Source organism: Garra rufa, chromosome 17 (genome assembly GCF_049309525.1).
Source record: "Garra rufa chromosome 17, GarRuf1.0, whole genome shotgun sequence".
Lineage (NCBI taxonomy): Eukaryota > Metazoa > Chordata > Actinopteri > Cypriniformes > Cyprinidae > Garra > Garra rufa.
In genome coordinates this window covers 18,195,117-18,215,440 of record NC_133377.1, presented here as the reverse complement: position 1 = coordinate 18,215,440, position 20,324 = coordinate 18,195,117, and the positions used below count along the sequence as shown (strand labels likewise).

Here is a 20,324-nt window from a genome sequence, read left to right as displayed (position 1 = left end):
ACACACTGGCATAAATACAATCATAAAGTCAAAACTTTATGGCATAATTATCGTTTACGGTATTTGCAAAATATATGGTAGCAAATACTAGCATATACAGAACATTAATTAGGTAAAGTGATAAACAATACATTTAAAAATGTAGCCCTAAGTCACTTTATTATTATTATTAGGCTATTATTATTATAACTGGTTAGGGCTATATATATTTAACGCCTGATAATTATGCCAATAAAGTTTTGACATTATGATTATGCCCGTGTGTGACGATAAATGAGCGTGTTTTCATTTACAAATAAAACTACGTGAATGATTCATTCCTGAGTTAAACACTATCGTATTTATATAGACTAGTCTATTAATTAGATGAAATAATAATAAAAAAAAAAATATATATATATATATATATATATACAGTGAGGTCAATAAGTATTTGATCACCCTGTGATTTTGCAAGTTCTCTTACTTAGAAATCATGGAGGGGTCTACAATTTTCAGCATAGGTGCATTTCCACTGTGAGAGACAGAAACTAAAAACAAAAATTCAGAAATCACATTGTATGATTTTTTAACAATTTATTTGTGAATTACTGTGTCAAATAAGCATTTGATCACTTGAGTCAAACATTTTAATATTTGGTACAGAAGCCTTTGTTAACAATTACAGTGGTCAAACGGTTCCTTTAGTTCTTCAGCAGGTTTGCACACACTGCAGGAGGGATTTTGGCCCACTCCTCCATACAGATCTTCTCTAGATCTGTCAGTTTTCGGGACTGTCACTGAGCAACACAGAGTTTCAGCTCCCTCCAAAGATTTTCTATTGGATTTAGGTCTGGAGACTGGCTAGGCCACTCCAGAACCTTGATATGCTTCTTACGGAGCCACTCCTTGGTTTTCCTGGCTGTGTGCTTTGGGTCATTGTCATGTTGGAAGACCCAGCCACGACCCATCTTTAATGCTCTGACTAAGGGAAGGAGGTTTTTGCCCAATATATCACAATACATAGCCCCGTTCATCCTCTCCTTAATACAGTGCAGTCGTCCTGTCCCCTGAGCAGAAAAACACCCCCAGAGCATGATGCTTCCAGCCCCATGCTTCACTGTAGGTATGGTATTATTGGGATGATACTCATCATTCTTCTTCCTCCAAAAACGGCGAATGGAGTTAAGACCAAAAAGTTGTATTTTGGTCTCATCTGACAACAGGACTTTCTCCCATGACTCCTCTGGATCATCCAGATGGTCCCTGGCAAACTTCAGACGGGGCCTGGACATGGGCTGACTTAAGCAGGGGAACCTTCCGTGCGATGCAAGATTTTAAACCATGACGTCTTGGTGTATTACTGATAGTAGCCTTGGAAACGATGGTCCCAGCTCTCTTCACGGCATTGACCAGCTCCTCCTGTGTAGTTCTGGGCTGATTCTTCACCATTCTTAGCATCATTGATACCCCACGAGGAGAGATCTTCCGAGGGACATTGACAGTCATCATTAGCCTCTTCCATTTTCTGACAATTGCTCCAACAGTTGTTCTTTTTTCACCAAGCTGCTTGGCAATTGCCCCGTAGCCCTTTCCAGCTTTGTGAAGGTCTACAATTTTGTCTCTTGTGTCTTTTGACAGCTCTTTGGTTTTGCCCATGTTGCTACTTAGACTTTGGCTGATTGTGGGGTGCACAGGTGTCTTTATGACAGCTAATGACCTCAAGCAGGTGCTATTAATTTAGAATCATGAGCAGAGTGTAGCTGGACTATTTAAAAGCAAAATAACAGGTCTTTGAGGGTCAGAAATCTGGCTGATAAGCAAGAGATATACTTATTTGACACAGTTATTCACAAATAAATTGTTTAAAAGTCATACAATGTGATTTCCAGATTTTTGTTTTTAGTTTCTGTCTCTCACAGTGGAAATGCACCTATGCTGAAAATTGTAGACCCCTCCATGATTTCTAAGTAAGAGAACTTGCAAAATCACAGGGTGATCAAATACTTATTGACCTCACTGTATATATATGTTAAATTCAACCTTTGAACTGCATTCCAGTAAAAAATAGAGTCAAATAGCATTTGTCGAGCATTTACAATCATTTACATATATAACTAAGTAAAGAGATCTAAATAAAGGGGAAAAAATACAATTTACTGTGAAGTAATTAATTTACAGTACTGGAAAAATATATTGTTATTTTAATTAATTACTCAAATGTCTCCAGTCACAAATTGTTCTAATTTAGGTCTGGGATTTCAGTTTTATTAATTATTCTATAGTGAATCTACTGAAAGGCTTCCACCAAGTTCATTAAATTCATGCAAAATACCTATACATTCGCTTTAACCCCAGCCTGAGCAAATTATTTAGTGCAAAAGTATTTTTCTGCTCAGATTCCAGAGGTCTCCTTTTCAAAATGCATCTGCACTGCAAAAAAAGAAAAAAGAAAAAAAAAAGACTTTCTTACTTAGATTTTTTGTCTTGTTTAAATATCCAAAATATCTTGCCAAAATATCAAATTTTCTAGTAAAGGAAAAATCATTTTCTTGTTTTCAGAAAAAAAAAAAAACATGAGGTAAGCAAAAAAAATCTTATTTCAAAAGGAAAACAAGATTATTTTTGGCCCCATTGGCAGATTGTTTTGCTTGTTTCAAGCAAAAACGCACTTAATTTTGACTTGTTTTTCTATCAAATAAAAACTAATTTTGACTAAGAAATGAAATCTTTCTTGATTTAAGAATTTGTAGATATTTTGGCTGGAAACAAGATAAAAAAAATCTAACTAAGAAAAGCATTTTTTGCAGTGTGGTTAGAACAAAATAAGTTTAATGCTAATAAACTTGCCATTGTTACAAAATAACTATAACATAAGATGAATCACTTTTTTTTCGGAGACAGATTTATAACCAAAACAATTTATTTGCACGCTATCAATTACAACGCTGGTTTGAGCCTCAGATAACAATTCTAAAAGAGCACATGTGATGCTCATATCTCTTTATTTGGGGGAACTTGTCTCCCTCAGTGTCTGGTAATGACCCAGTTAGAAATGCAGAGAAAAGCATTTGTAAATATGTATTTCTATGCTGAAATACTACGTTTTACACTGTTATGCACTTACAGTGATATTGAAATGATCTTAAACATGTATGATATTGTTTAATAGTACAATATAGATGCAGACATGAATGAATAAAGAAATAACATTGAAAACTCTGAAAGGTCTGACAGAAGAATGATATAAAATGGTTCTCAGGTATGGTACTGTAATAATAGTACAGTCAGTCAGAATGGTTCTGACTGTAAATGCAGCCTCATCACAATCTCCAGCTAATGTAAGTGACTAGGTTGTTGTAAATAATTGCCAATGTCATCATAGTCACATTCTGCAGACACTGCCTCATTATCATAGCTGACGGGTGAGTACAACGGGGAGTCCTCTCTGCTGTCGCCCCCTTTATCTAGGTCTGACCATGAAAGATAAACCAAAGAAAATACATATTAGTGCAATTTAAAACATCACCAAACACTTTTGAGGTCAAGAGGTTTGTATGCTGCAAACAGTAAACAATGGACCACTGTACAACTTCTCAACAAACCATTAACAGATCAGTTTTGCATTAAATTGTATGTATTTTTTTCTGCTGCTAGATACACACCTTGGTAACTGAAGGGAGATTCTGTGATGTGTCCCAGGACTGGCTTTTCAGATTCTTGCTTCAGGAACTCTTCATTATCTACGTCGAATTTGGAAAACGGTTAGAAGTACATCTACAGTCCTCAGAAACACAACCTAGGCCACTGTTTCTAAAGCTTTTCAAAAGGTTTGTGTGTTTGTTTTTTAAGAGTAATTTATGGAAATCAGTAAATTATGCAACAGGAAATTATGCTCCTTTTCATAGATTTTAGATCATTTACATATTTACTCCACCGATTGCTGTTTGGGGTCATTTTATGAAGTGTAACCTCTTTTTTTAATGAAATATTACACTAATATAACACTCCTTTCCTCTGAAGTCGATAAAAAATTGTCAAGACCAACTTAGGTTAGAGATAGCCTAGCTTGAAATTTTAAAGCTTAAAGTTTTGAACATTATATAGATATTAGATGATTAGTATTATTAGAACATAGTTACATTGCAGTAACATTTTTCTAGCATGTTTAGTATGTTTCTAGCATGATTAACCTGTTTCTAGCATGACTAGCCAGTTACTAGCATGTTTCTGGCATGATTATCAAGCAAGATTAAGTTTACAGCATGATTAACATGTTGCTAACATGTTTCTAACATGATTATCAAGCTGCTAGCATGTTTATAGCATGATTAGCATGTTATTTGTGTCATTATGCTAGAAACATGTTAGAAATGTGGTAGCAACGTGTTAGTCATGCTAGAAACATGTTAATCATGCTAGCACTTGTCAGTTATGTTTCTAGCATGACTAACACGTTGCTAACATGTTTACATTTAATACCTGCAGGTTGTAGAATGTCTCTGATTTCTCCTGTATTTTCGTAACATTCAGCAGACTCCTGCGAGCACAGGTCTTGTGCATTTGTGCCTGTGTTTTCATAGCATTCTCCTGAAGAGGTGCAGGATGACTCAAACGAGTCCACTGTGTGGGAGGTGATTATAATACTCAATGTAGCCTAATCGAAGACTTTTATAGCAGTACATGTCATTTTAATAAGACATCTCTCTTCAGTCAAAGGTTTGTTGTAAACAGTTCTCACCACTTGTTGCAGATCCATGCATCTGGAGTGCATTATGATCAGAGGAAGCGTCACAGATTCGTTGGTATCCTCCCAATGTGACTTCTGCTGGGACAGCTGAGAGCAAGCAGTAATGAGTATGAGTGTTTTAGCATGTAATACATGGATGTTTCCAGACTTGTTTTTTCTCAATTGCTATTATTTAATAATAATGTTATATTTTAACATGTTAGCACTTTAGTCAACTCCTGTGACTTTGTGAAATTACATACTGATGAAAGAGTTTTTGAATGCATTAAAATTCATAATTAGAAAGTAAATTCAGTAGAATTTTGATTTCATGTTGATGTCTATTTTTATACTGAATATTAGAAATAAAGCTGAAATAAAAGCGTTCTTACCCTCCTCCATCACACTGTTCAGGTTTGTGCTCTTTGCAGGCCTTTTGCCATCTGCACTGTATCGCATTGAGTCTGAGAAAGACATAATGTACTTACTGTACTACTTGTTTTTTTAGTTTTATCTCATTTATAAAGAAATTAATTCTCGTATGGATTTTACAACAGCATTCTTACATAGGTGAGATGGGATGGTTGTAACAAATTTAGCTTGAACCTTAAGTTATCGAACGTTGTGGTATCTATTGAAAATGATACACCTGTATTTTCATCAAAGACATTAACATGAACGAGCTATTATAATAATATGATAACATTATATGATGATAATATGATATTGATGCTAAATTTCGAAAGAAGTGTATTGTTAGTGTAAACTAGTGTAATAATGTTATAGTGTGCAATTGTTAAAATTGCTGGTTTTGTCTGGCCAGAAAAGAACAATAATGTTTTGGTTCCTTCGACACACTATTTTTCTGTTTAATACCGTAAAGTTGCTTTGACACAATCTGTATTGTAAAAAGCGGTATATAAATAATGGTGACTTGACATTATTAATGTTAATACACAGTAACTTCTTTCAGTGTTACTGCTGCATTGCATACCCTGCTGAAAAAACCAGCATATGCTGGTTAGGTATGTTTTGGTGCTGGGATGCTGGTTTTAGCTGGTATATGCTGGTCCTTTGCTGGTTTATGCTGGTCCCTTGCTGGTTTATGCTGGTCCTTAGCTGGTTTATGCTGGTCATGTTGCTGGTCAAGGACCAGCATAAACCAGCAAAGGACCAGCATTAACCAGCAACATGACCAGCATAAACCAGCAAAAACCAGCAAGGGACCAGCTTATACCAGCTAAAACCAGCATCCCAGCACCAAAACATACCTAACCAGCATATGCTGGTTTTTTCAGCAGGGTAATCAGACAATATTTCTGTGGACTATCATGCACTTGCAAAAAAATATGCATTACTTTTATAATTAGTTACTGTAATTAATTACTTTTTTTAGTAAGTCTAAGTCTAAGTTTGCTTTTGAAAATCACTGTGTGGTTAAACGTTATAACAACTGACCCGTGTAACAACCATCCCTGCTCTCTCCTCCTTTCTCAGTATTGCTCATAACACTGACAATGACTAACTTTGAAAAGTGGATAAAGGAAAAGCTGTTTCCGGACTGATGTCGTGTTGCTCGTAGTCAGTGTCGTACGATGCACTTTCAATGCTACTCTGAGCCCAGATATGCTGAGGACATGTGGGAACTACAAGCACACAGAAAAAGCAATTTACAAATACAGAAATCACACGCAATATCAGCACAGACAGAGTAAAACACACTCACCCTCAGCATCACTGCCGTTGCTTGTGACTTTGACGAGATGCACAGAATCTCTGTAGTTGTTTTCCTCTGTTTCAGCTGTGGCCTGCAGGTTTAAGTATCTCTTCTGGGCCACGGCAGCTAACAGTGAGAGAAACACACAATTGGCTTTTGTAATTCGCCATTTATTATTTTCTATTTTTTATATGTTAAATTTGCCATTGATTATGGACATGCTCTTGACAGGTCTTGTCAGATTCATCCAATTAAAGGTATATTCCTTAACAGTTAATTGAAAGAGCTGTGCATTGGCTGGTGTTGAGCTGTAAGTTTGCACTCACCTTTCTTCTTTTTATCATGTCGACACCAGAGGATATTTGTGATGACTGCAATTAAAAGTAAGAAACCAAGAACAAAACACCCCAGCTGCTCTGAAGTCGGGACGAATGTATATGGTATGTGCACTGTCGTATTCTCTGGATGAAAGAAAACAGCCCTTAGACATGATTTTCTTTTCTTAGAAAAGATTTTTTGAATCAGTTTCAGCTATTTGGGATCACCTGTGATCGCTTGTGCTGAGGTCGGTGCTGGACTGGTGGGAACAGGCAGACCTAGAGAATCTAGAAAAGAAGAAATGTTTATCTCAAAGCTGTTTTACACTGCAAAAAAATGCTTTTATCACTTAGAATTTCTTGCTTCCAGCCAAAATATTTTAAAAATCTTAAATCCAGAAGGATTTTCTAGACGAGTAAAAATGATTGTGTTGTTTCAGGAGGTCAAAGTCAAAAACAAGCAAAATAAATAAATAAAATAAAAAAAGAAAGAGAAAAAATAAATACAAAACAATCACATATTCATGTCAAATTTCTCATGATCCTCAATTCCTGGTAATTCAAATAATATTATTTAAACATCAACTGATAATAGTATTTAATAGTCACATAAAATAATAAACAAACAAATGAAAAGAGGGAGGATTATGTAGAAAAGTAATTATTATAATATGTTTTATCTAAAATGAACACTGTGTACACTTTTGCTTTTAATTTCAAATGTATGTTTTTTATTATTTATTTATTTATTTTATATGTCTATGTAAATCTTATTGATATTTTTCATATAATTTTGTGAATGTGTGAGTGGTCGGTATTACCACAAAGGGGAAAAAATGGGGGAAAAAGAAAAAATTAGAAGAAAAAAAATATTGTCTTATTGTCTTTAAAGAAAAACTAATTTGTACCAATGTATTGAAAATGTTTTTTTTTAAAAATACATAATAAAGTATAAAAAAAAGAAACAAAAAAAATAATCTGCCAATGGGTAAATAAAATAATCTTGCTTTCTGTTTTTTTTTTTTTTTCTTACCCCACTGGCAGATTATTTAGCTTGTTCTAAGCAAAAACTCACTTAATTTTGACTTTAAACATAATTTTTACTCGTCTAGAAAATCCTTCTTGATTTAAGCATTTTTAGATATTTTGGCTGGAAACAAGACAAAAAAAATCTACGTAAAAAAATATATTTTTTGCAGTCTAGTCTTAAAGGCAGCTGCATCGCTTCTGTTTTTAAGCAGCATTAGAGCAGCCTTTCTAGATTTGAGCTCCAACAAAGAGAATATTTGTTTTGGGATATACTATTGTTTCATCTATTAAAATGTTACATGTGAGATTCAAAAAACAAAACATGTTACTTACTATTGCAAATCAGCCCAGCTGCTTTTGCTTCTCTGCACAGAAATGGATTGTTAATGTGCTCGCTACATTCCCACAGGTTTTTGTTATTCTTTGAACATATATAAAAAAACCAGAATGATCCATTTTTATGCTTGAAGGGTCGGTCAAAGGCTGTGAATTGTTTGGCCATTCCACAGTTCAACATATTACAGGCCATTGTAGCTTCTTCCTTCTGCCAGGAATCATAACACACTGTCCCCCAACTACCATTTCGATGGACCTCCACTCTCCCCGAGCATCGGTCCAGACCACCAGTCAGTCGCAGAGCCTTGTATTCTATATTAATATGAGAGAAGACATGTAAACACATGCAATGAGAAAAAAATCACAATATTACTTCAACACATACATTAATGTCAACTTTGACACAAACCAGTTTTAAACTTTTTGACCATAACGGCCTTAGTTATTCTGCAGTTGGGATTGTACAACAAGTGCTTTTGAAGAGGAAATTTTTAATTCGGTGTGCCAAATGGCGTTTTTTTTTAAATTTATAACTATTATTGTGTTTTTTCTCTATCACATAATTTAGTCATCACCATAAATTATATATCATCTGAAAGCTTACAACCTCCTGTGAAAACATTTTTAAATCGGACATTGTGTGAATTTTTTATATCAACTTCAAATTTGGAACATAACTTATTTAGACATAAGGCTTTAATTTTATAGCAGTTTTGAATTCAAAAACATTTTCAAATAAAATAAATAATAGGTACAGTGCATTTTCTTTACAGTAAATTAAAACTTCTTTAACTTTTTGATACTTTAATCATTGCATTACCATGGAAATGGTACCTTTAATTCTTTTAGAATCCAATTTTTTATAATCTTGACAAAAACATATCAGAATGGTCTCAAGATTCCATATTTGGTTATTTTTTGATAGAAGTAATAGTGACAGAGAAATTTAGAGATTTGTGACAGGAAAATGCATCAAAAATTCAATAGAGTTTTGATGGCACCCAGTGGCTGTTTGTGGTATAACGCTCTAAATAAAATCTCACAGGAACCTCAGGTTTTTTTATATCAACATCAAATTTGGAACATACCTTATTTAGACATAAGACTTTAATTTGATAGCAGTTTTGTATTCAAAATATGTAAAATATTTATTTTATATAAAATAAAAAATGGGTACAGTGCAGTTTCTTTACAGTAAAGTTAAACTGTAACATGCCTGATGACATAGCATCATATGAAAAACTAAGGTGAAGTACACTGTATTTAGCATTTATGGTAAATATGATGACATCAGACAAATTATTCTCTCAAGCAAAGTTTGTAGCAAGAGGTTCCTGCCAGTTCCTGTTCTCTTATTGTAAATCAAATGAGCCAGATTACGGAGACTGTTACCTTTTGTTTGTAATGGCTCTTGGTGCCTCTGCCCCACTCTTTGAGTGATTATGATGATTGGATTGGGACTGGTGAAATGGGGCATGTCACTATCCCTGAATACTTCATTTGCATGCTTTGTTTAAGGTTGTCACCCAGGTGCTTTGTCTCCATTTCTAAGCACTGCCCCCTAAATGTATATAAACTATAATGTATCTGCCTTAGTTAGGCTTTTGATGACTGCAGCGCCATGCAAGCGCGTTCAGAGAAATTTAGACATTTGTGACAGTAAAATGCATCAAAACTTCAGTGGAGTTTTGATAGCACCCAGTGGCTGTTTGTGGTATAATACTCTCTCTCTCTCTCTCTCTCTCTCTCTCTCTCTCTCTCTCTATATATATATATATATATATATATATATATATATATACTGTATATATATTTTATATCAACTTTAAATTTAGAACATAACTTATTTAGACATAAGGCTTTAATTTTATAGCAGTTTGGATAGTGCACTTTCATATCTATGTTCAAAAATGGGGAAGAAATTATATCAGATCTCTTATTAATAGTAATTACTGGCTAAAAAGTGGATGCATCTATAATGAAGTGTCTAAAATTAACATTGCTTGAGATGTCGCTCATAATTTACACATAGTGTTACATACCTGAGCAAACCACACCTGCATCCTCCTTATGCCCACAGTCATGTCCATTCGTAATTGCAGGACATTCCCATAAGCTCCTCTCTTTTCCAGTGCAGTTGAGCTCATCCATGTGTATGGGGCCTGTGCCCTGGCCGTACGGCTCACCATGCCCACTGACAGACACAGCGTACCCACAGCCCAGCTGTGCACACACCACATGTGCCTCCTCCATATCCCATCCATCATCACACACTGTGCCCCAGGACCCACTCCACACCTCCACACGTCCCCCACAGCGATGACCGCCCCCAACCAACCGAACAGCAGCATTGCCTGAAGAACCAGATAGGACATTTCTTTACTGAATTTTATTCAGATATGTTCATACGTGTTAAATACAAATTTCATGTCACAAAAGTGAGTACATCCCTCACATTTCAGCAACTATTTTAGTATTTCTTCTGTAGGGACAATACTATAGAAATGAAACTTGTATATATTTTAGAGTAGTCAGTGTGTCGCTTGTATAGCAGTATAGATACTCTGCTCTGAAAATAACTCAACATACAGCCATTATTGTCAAAATAGCTGGCAGCAAAAGTGAGTACACCCTAAGTGAACTTGTCTAAAGTGTCAATATATTGTGTTAGCACCATTGTTATCTGGCACTGCTTTAATCATCCTGGGTATGGAATTGACCAGAGCTGCAGATTGTTGCTGGGATCCTCTTCCACTCCTCACAGAGCTGCTGGACGTTAGACACATTGTGCTTCTCCACCTTACGCTTGAGGATGCCCCACAGGTGCTTAATAGGGTTCAGGTCTGGAGACATACTTGGCCACCCCATCACCTTCACCTTCAGCTTCCTCAGCAAGGCAGTTGTCATCTTGGTGGTGTGTTTGGGATCGTTATCATGTTGGAAAACTGCCGTTCGACCTAGTTTCTGGAGGAAAGGTATCATGTTCTGCTTCAGAATGTACAGTACATAATGGAATCCATGTTTTCCTCAATGAACTGCAGCTCCCCAGAACCAGCAGCACTCATGCAGCCCCAGACCAAGATGCTACCACCACCAAGCTGTAGGCTGTAGACTGTGGACAAGACCTCAACAGGGCATCGCCACACATGCTGGACACCATCTGAGCCAAACAAGTTTATCTTATGGTGCGTTCACACCACACACTTTGTCTGCGTCAGGCAACGCTCCCAACGCATCTAGTTTGACGCATGTACGTTGAAGCTTGCAACGCTTGCTTTTTGGTGCATTCACACCACACACGTCAGGCAACGCTCTGTCCCTCAGACTCCTCCACTGCTTTTTGCACACTTCCCCTGAATAAACCATGGCAAACTAGTAGGGACTGGACATTTTGGAATCTTCTCATGACCATGTTTCGCTAGCCAACGAAATGGGAAATAATTACGTTGAGAAAAGATTTGATAACTTACCTGACATCCCGATCTCTTCAGCGATCTTCATCCAAGCAAGTTCCTTTTCATTCCTAACTTTATACAACAACGAGGACGGATCATACAATTCTCTGTGATTGCAGACGGCCACAATGAGCTTGCTTTCCATTGTCTGATTGGTTGACGTACTGCGTCAAGTGCGTCAAGTCCATCAAAAGTTCAGCTAGCTGAACTTCTGCGTTGCTTGCGTTTGCTGCGTTGACGCTTGAAACACAGGTAACGCTTGAAAAGTTGACAGATCTAACGCACACAATGCACCGCAGAGCCTCTGACGGACTCAACCATAGACTTTACATGTAATCTTGCCGCAACAGACGGTGTGAACGCACCATAAGTCTCATCAGACCACAGGACATGGTTCCAGTAATTCATGCTCTTGGGCAGGTTGTATTCAGCAAACTGTTTGCAGGCTTCAGATGAGGCTTCCTTCTGGGACGACGCCCATGCAAACCGCACAGAATGAGTGCTCAACTTCGTTGATCGACCCTTGAGAGGCCTGTTCCGAATTGAACCCATCTTGGAAAACCTCTGTATGACCCTGACCACTGTAGTGTAACTCAGTTTCAGGATGTTACTGAACCTCTAATAGCCTTGGCCATCTTTGTGGAGAGCAACAATTCTAATTCTCAAATCCTCAGAGAGTTCTTTGCCATGAGATGCCATGTTGAACATCCAGTGGTCAGATTGAGAGAATTGTACTTAGAGCACCTAATTTTAACTGCTCTAATACGAGATACACAACTTTGTATGGTCCTGTCAAGCAGACAAAAACATAAACACGATGAATAGGACATGTGGCTTTGCATGGTTAAACAACATACTGCTGTTATCACTTAGGGTGTACTCTCTTTTGTTGCCAGCTATTTTGACAATAACAGCTGTACGTTGAGTTATTTTCAGAGGACAGTAAATCTATACTGCTATACAAGCTGCACATTGACTACTCTAAAATATATCCAAGTTTCATTTCTATAGTATTGTCCCTTGAGAAGATATACTAAAATGGTTGCTGAAATGTGAGGGGTGTACTCACTTTTGTGAGATACTGTATATATATTTAATGCATTAGTAATATTTTTAAAACATATTTTCAAAAATATAGAAAAAAATATCCCAAAATTATGTAGGTAATGAGATATTTTGAAATCTATTTTAAAAATATATTTTAAAATGCATTTTTGCTGTATGGGGTCCTGTAGACTTCCATTGTAAGCCCTTCACTGTAAAAAAAATTGAATTTTGTTTGAATGATTTGATTTGAATGTTTTTCACAAATTGAGGTACACTACTACTGACATGATGTCACAGTTGCTGTCAACAGAACTCAACTTGTACTGAACCCACAACATGTCACATGATCATGTAAAATGTACAGACTTACCACATTTAACTTCAGAAATGACTGAGCAACTGGAGTTAATAACCTCACTACAGTTCTTTAACTGATAGTTGTGATAAACACAATTTGTCAAACAGGTCGTGTTCAATCCTGCATCTTCCTGATTGAGACTGTAGACCGGTCCACAGCCAAGCTCATGGCATATCTCACGGGACAGACTGTGGACAGTGTCTTTAGGCAGAGACACAGAAGATTTGAGGTCTGGGGATTTGATAGTCCAGGAACATGGGCTAGATATTTGAGCCACATAGGGAGAACCTGGGGGTGAAGAAAATAATCAGAATTTCAAACTCTTGTCAATCAATTTTAAAACATTAAATATGTTGCTTTTCTTTGGAATATCAGCTAATATGCATCAGCCACATTTCAAACAGAGGGTTATCGTACGCTTATCTTACTGTCATTATTTTTTCTATGGAAACAGTTTTTACACACTGTAAAAGGTGAAGTTAGGTGTAAGATGGATTAATATAACTATTTGAGTCTATTTAACTTGACTTTCTGGTTTTCAAATTGTAACTTAGAATTGTAAGTTCTTTCAACTTAAAATGCTTAGAAATAAATCTCAACTTCACATCTAATTAAATAATTCAGTTTCAGGTTAAACGAGAATGCAGTTGAATTGACTTAGGAAAATTAAGTTGATAAAATGTAATTAAGTTGAAAAAACATTAAAAAATGACTTCAGTTGGTAACATCTAAAAATGTTAAGTTGATCCAACTGTTCACTAATGCAGCTGAATTAAGTTAGTGAAATGTAAATATTAGGATTGAATGAACTAAAATTATGTAAGTGTGATTGACCTAGCAAAAATTACGTTAATTAAATGTAATAAATTAAGTTGAAAAAACGTAACATTTTTAGGTGTTACCAATTGAAGTAATTTTGTAAAGTGGATCCAACTGTTCACTTTTTACTGTGCAGTTTCATGTAATGCTTCCAGCCTATAGACATTACGTTTGATTTCATGCCCCACGTCCTCGTTCTTACCGCAAACAACCTCAGAGAGGATCTTGCAGTGGCTGTTCACAGTCTGACTGCAGTTTCTTAGCTCAGAGTCACGGTAAAGGCACCCTGTGAGACAGCTTCTGTTGAATCCTGCATCATATGCCCTTAATTTATACACATCGCCACATCCCAGAGACAGACAGGTCTGAGAGGAGAGACTGTCAATATCCTCCAGGGCTATAAGTGAAGAGGTGTTGAGGGTCCAGGAGCACGAGCCAGAACGCTGATCTGTTTGTGATGCAACCGAGAATACAAGAAAATGCACACTTTACTTTCTCAATGCACATTACTGGTTTATAAACTACTCTTTGGTGTGTGTTACTGCAAAGAAAAAAATGACAAAACTTGCCTCTGTGCTATGAAACACCATACACCAGGGGTCCCCAAACTTTTTTCTGAGCGGGCCACATAAATTTCTTTTCTTTAATGGAGGGCCGGGTCGGTTATAAAAGAAAATTCCATGGGCTGGACTGACTACTATTATTATTATTATTTTATTATGATTTTACCTGTATTTATTATACTTTTTAATGCTAGAATAGTTTATTATTTTTTATGCACCAGACAGACAAATGATCATTTCTTTTCAAAAGATATACAGGTGCTTCTCAGTAAATTAGAATGTCATGGAAAAGTTCATTTATTTCAGTAATTCAACTCAAATTATAAAACTTGCCTATTAAATACATTTAATGCACACAGACTGAAGAAGTTTAAGTCTTTGGTTCTTTTAATTGTGATGATTTGGCTCACATTTAACAAAAACCCACCAATTCACTATCTCAACAAATTAGAATATGGTGACATGCCAATCAATCAGCTAATCAACTCAAAACACCTGCAAAGGTTTCCTGAGCTGTCAAAATGGTCTCTCAGTTTGGTTCACTAGGCTACACAATCATGGAGAAGACCGCTGATCTGACAGTTGTCCAGAAGACAGTCATTGACACCCTTCACAAGGAGGGTAAGCCACAAACATTCATTGCCAAAGAAGCTGGCTGTTCACAGAGTGCTGCATCCAAGCATGTTAACAAAAAGTTGAGTTGAAGAAAAAAGTGTGGAAGAAAAAGTTGCACAACCAACTGAGAGAACCGCAGCCTTGACAGGCTTGACAAGCCAAATCGATTCAAGAATTTGTGAACTTCATAAGCAATGGACTGAGGCTGGGGTCAAGGCATCAAGAGCCACCACACACAGACGTGTCAAGGAACGATCGCGATGACACATTATGTTGAATGTACCATTCTGTTGGTGAATTTAACAAATAATTAGGCTATGTTAATAACTAAGGGAAATTTTAGGTTGAAAGCCAACCTTTCTTATCAAATACCGACATTATGTAAGTAAAACATATTTAAAATTACATTTTCAAAATATATCTCTGGCATTGTTCAGAGGGCCGGTCCAAATGTGGGGGCGGGCCGCATTCGGCCCCCGGCCCTTAGTTTGGGGACCCCTGCCATACACTGCAAAAAATGATTTTCTTACTTAAATTGTTTGTCTTGTTTCCAGCCAAAATATCTAAACGTTCTTAAAATCAAGAAGGATCTTCTAGACTAATAAAAATTGTCTTTTTTTTTTTTTTTTTTAAACCTACTCAAAATTAAGTGCATTTTTGCTTAGAATAAGCAAAATAATCTGCCAATGTGGCAAGAAAAAAACTTTATTGCAAACAGAAAACAGGATTATTTTTCTTACCACATTGGTAGATTTTTTGCTTCTTGATTTAAGAATTTTTAGATATTTTGGCTGGAAACAAGACAAAAAAATCAAAGTAAGAAAAGCATTTTTGCAGTGTAGCTCTGTCTTTGCTCCTTGTCTACTGACTCCAAGGCTTGCACAGACTTTGCTTTTCTTGCTTCTTGCTTAGATTTTTTATCTGGTTTCCAGCCAAAATATCTAAAAATTCTTAATAAATAAATCAAAATTATTGTCTTGCTTTCAGAAAAAAAACCTACTCAAAATTAAGTGTGTTTTTGCTTGAAACAAGCAAAACAATCTACCAATGGGGAAAGAAAAAAATCTTGTTTTCTGTTTGAAATAAGTTTTTTTTTTCTGCTTAACCCATTGGCAGATTATTTTGCTTGTTCTAAGCAAAAACTCATATTCAAGTCAAAATTTATTTTGACTTTTTACTCGTCTAGAAAATCCTTCTTGATTTAAGAATTTTTAGATATTTGGCTGGAAACAAGACAAAAAAAATCAAAGACGAGACAAAAACCAATATATTTAAAAAAAAATGTTAGCATTTATTCTTGCAGTTGATTAATTTCCAATTATAAAACGGTTAGTTCCATTCCTCAATTCTGATTGGTCAGCAGCTGTGTCGTATTCATGATACTGCACTGCTATGACCGCTTCACTCAACGGTTTTGTGTATCATTGAACCCCCTTAGCAACCACCCTTAGCAACGTAAACACAGCTGCAGCAGTTAGGGACTACTTTTTACAGCGGAAGGCAGTTAATAATTTTACTTTATGAAAACGTACAACGTAATATATATAAATTAATATATATTTGATTTTAATATTTTTATTGTGTGGTAACCGTTTTATAAAAGCAATAAGGTACTTGAGGCCGTGCTGTATCATGAATAAATCACGGCTGAAGGGGTTGCAGGCCCTAACAACGCCCTTTAGCCGTGATTTATTCATGATACAGAACGGCCTCTCGTATTGCTTAATTAATCCCCAATGAAATTATGTTTGAGTTTTTCAAATTAAAATAACCTATTTCTGAAATGCATCACAATATGAAAGTATCAAGTGTGTGAATGGCATTTCATTTTGAGCGATAATACATCACCCGAAATACATCTTACATAAAATATAAAAATGAAATAAAATGTTGCATGAGTGCACAAACATATTTGAACCCAAATAAAGCAATTGAACACACAACATTCATTTATAACAAACTACAGTAATCATTCTTCAAATAGAAACAATAGCATAGAGCCCAACATGAGCTGATATCTCACATAATGTTTGATGTGCCACCTGTTTTAGTGCAACAAAGAGAAAAACAGTGGAAGTCAGCAATCATGCACCAGTTGAACAGTGTGTCGCCGCAACATCCTGTCACACTCTTCAAAGCTGTTACAAATTATGTGAAATATTCTTGACAATGCTCTAAATCTTTGCATGATTAATTCCAGGTAAGAGTAATGCACATGTAAACTACTAAAATAAAAATAGCCATGAATATCACTATGACATACTGTATTAGAAAAGCAAATAACTCACATTTCACATTGACCCTGACCTTCGGAGGCTCAGTTGAGATGTGATTGTCATATCCTGAAAAAAAAGGGCAAGAAACATTGCGGTCTCAATAAACTGTTGCCTCTATATTATATAGCTGGAATAATATTTTACCTTAAAACTAATGAGAAAGTGAGTATCTAATAAAAAAACACATGGTTTTGTTCCACCGTGTTCCAGTAACTTGACTTTCCACATCGAACAAGTGCAGCTGTCAACTCACTGTTTCTGCTAAAGTTTTATTCAGTGCACAGTTTTGGAGAAACTTACTTTTAAAAGTAATGCATTATACAATATTGAGTTACACACTAAAAAAGTAACTAATCATGTTACTTAGTTACTTTTTATGGAAAGTAATGCGTTACATTAGGCTTGCTTGTTTGTTTTTGATGTAACAAATTCTATTTTTTGCAAATGTAAAAGCCTTTTCACACCAAAAGCCTCAGAGTTAGAGAAAATAAAATTCACGTCTATAGAAGACGTAGAAGAAACAATGTCAGCTCTTCAGCAATAAAAAAGGAAAACAAATGTTAGATTATCTTGAGTAATTTTTGCTTATTAGTTTGGATGAATTGGATCATCGAAGGTCGGCAGCAAAGACAAATGGGATTAAATACATGAAGGATATTTGTATTATTTAACATATTTAATTATTGCAGGTTTGCGTTGAATTTCACAGTTTTGAGGAATACTGTATGTTTTTTTAGTGAGTGAGATTTTTTTTGCATGTTCACATTTATTCTAGAACTATAAAGTAACATCTTACTCACAATTTCTCTCAACATGGGAGCTTTTAATCAATAAATGGGGGAAAAAAGTAACTGGCATTACTGAATGGTTAATTACATAACGTTTACATAACTGTTTTTTAGTACTGCCCTGGATAAACTATTTCTCATATACGTTTATATATAGTACACAAGAGAAAATTATTTACAAAAAGACCCAGTTTACCCTGGAGCGCCAGTTTTTAATGCATTACGCTCTTTTCTTGAGAATTAATGAATGTTTGCACCATTTGTAATAGTTGTGTTTAAGTCTCTCAGCTGTTCTAAGTGTAAAAAAAGCTTAGAACAAATAAGGGAGTCATAAACTAATAAGACAAAAAAACTGTTCTATACATGTACACTCTTAAAAATAAAGGTGCTTCACGATGCCATAGAAGAACCTTTTTTGTCTTAATGGTTCCATAAAGAACCTTTAACATCTGAAGAACTTTCTATTTCACAAAAGGTTCTTTGTGCAAAAGAAGGTTCTTCAGATGATAAAAAGCTAAGAAAGAGATGGTTCTTTAAAGAACCTTTGAATGGTTCTGTGAAGAACTTTTTAAAGCACCTTTATTTTTAAGAGTGTAACGACACACAGCATTTTGAGTCAAGCATATTTGAACTTTGAATAGGGTCATTTTTATAAATTCAGAATAAATGATGTTGTCTTGTGGAAGATGCTGCATTTAAGCATATTTTGCTTGAATTTTATGAACTTGGTTAGAGTTTCCTTATCACCTTTCAGCCAATGCCCTTATCACCCTCAGACCTAGAACTTGGTCAAACATGTGGCTTAGACAAAAAAGTTTATAGATTACGGTTTGTGCATTTTACCCTAATGAAATAAAACATATTTCCAAATGTAATTAATTTAAATTCATTACTTTACAATAAATGCTAGTTCTAATAAATATTTTTCTTTATACATCTCCTTATTTATTCCTGTAATTTTCTATTTTTGACAAGAAAGTGTCTTTTGTATATCGATACAACCATGGTTGGTCTGTTCTTACGATTTAAAGTGTCAGTTCACCTAAAAATAATAATAATAATCACACTATTATCATTTAGCTTTTCAAACTGTGTTAGTCCACAAATGGTATTTTTTAATGAAATTGTTCATGACCATGTGTTTACTTATTATTACACAGACATGAAAATGCAAAAGTAAAATGGATTTTAAAGCTACGATCTTTGCATTCCAGATATCTTATAAGAAACAAGAAAACTTAGTTATAGACCTTGATATTTTTAAACCCCTGATATATCCATGATTTTAAATAATAATAATAATAATAATAATAATAATAATAATAATAATAATAATGATGATGATAAACCTTTTTAGTGCCTTTAAAAGTTACATCTCAAAGCGCTTTGCAACAATAAGATGAAACAAAAGCGAAACGCAAACATATTAAAAAATGCATTCATTTCAAAGAAGTGAATTCAAATACACTATACACTCTTAAAACCAAAGGTGCTTTACAAGGTTCTTCACAGCGATGCCATAGAAGAGACATTTTTGGTTCCACAAAGAACCATTCAGTCAAAGGTTTTTAAAGAACCATCTCTTTCCCTTTTATAATCCAAAGAACCTTCTTTCGCCACAAAGAAAGAACCTTTGGTGAAACAGAAAGTTAAAGGTTCTTTTTAGAACCATTTAGACAAAAAAGGTTCTTCTATGGCATCCTGAAGCACCTTTGTTTTTAAGAGTGTAAAAAATAAAAGCATGCTATCAAAACAAATCAAGAAATAATTAAACAGTATACAATTAAACCAGGAAGATTTAAAAGCCTTAAGAGTTTTGAGTTTTTCATATCTTTGGGGCTACTTAGAGAAAAAGCCCCCTTAAACGAGTTTTATTTAAATTATTTGATATTTTTGAATAAATACATGCAGCCTTTGTGAACATTATTTGAAAAAATAGATAGATAGATACATACCTTGTATTATAGCAATAGTTTGGACGATGGTTATGATCTTTAAGGCCCCCATTCTTCAAGAGTTGGATGAGGGTTGTGTTCAGTGCTGCTGTGCTTCAGTCTCTGAATCACAGGGAGGAAGTGAAACTTCATATAGACTGCTTCTTTTTTTTTTTTTTTTTTTTTTTTAAGCACGCATTCCATAACAACCATTACTTGTTTTATCAAATGTGCTGTCTGTATATTTATTCAAAACTATAAATAAAAGTGCATATGAACTAGGAACATATCCTAATTTATAATATCCTAAGTTTTCCGTCCGAGTTATTAACTTGGATGCGAGAGTATATACAAATAGTCGA

General features: G+C 35.1%; 1 protein-coding gene across 1 annotated transcript; it reads right to left on the bottom strand.

Moving 5' to 3' along the window:
* Positions 1 to 2,905: 2,905 nt before the first annotated feature.
* On the bottom strand, positions 2,906 to 20,077 carry LOC141290159 (T-cell differentiation antigen CD6-like). Its single transcript, XM_073822362.1, has 15 exons — positions 19,984 to 20,077; positions 17,253 to 17,306; positions 13,989 to 14,234; positions 12,980 to 13,255; positions 10,150 to 10,461; positions 8,105 to 8,419; positions 6,971 to 7,030; positions 6,752 to 6,886; positions 6,435 to 6,551; positions 6,235 to 6,354; positions 5,101 to 5,172; positions 4,721 to 4,816; positions 4,462 to 4,602; positions 3,645 to 3,722; positions 2,906 to 3,452 (listed from the first exon to the last, which is right to left on the bottom strand). The coding sequence occupies exons 1-15, from the start codon at positions 20,033 to 20,035 to the stop codon at positions 3,316 to 3,318; spliced, it is 2,211 nt and encodes a 736-aa protein (XP_073678463.1). The 5' UTR covers positions 20,036 to 20,077; the 3' UTR covers positions 2,906 to 3,315.
* Between the last annotated feature and the right edge of the window lie 247 nt (positions 20,078 to 20,324).

Excerpts from the sequence above, each read along its gene's own strand:
- LOC141290159 (XM_073822362.1), bottom strand. The coding sequence starts at position 20,035 with ATGGGGGCCTTAAAGATCATAACCATCGTCCAAACTATTGCTATAATA. Across the intron at positions 4,817-5,100 it reads GAACAGTGTGATGGAGGAGG|CTGTCCCAGCAGAAGTCACA; the intron begins GTAAGAACGCTT and ends GCTTGCTCTCAG. Across the intron at positions 3,723-4,461 it reads AGACATTCTACAACCTGCAG|ATAATGAAGAGTTCCTGAAG; the intron begins GTATTAAATGTA and ends AATTCGACGTAG.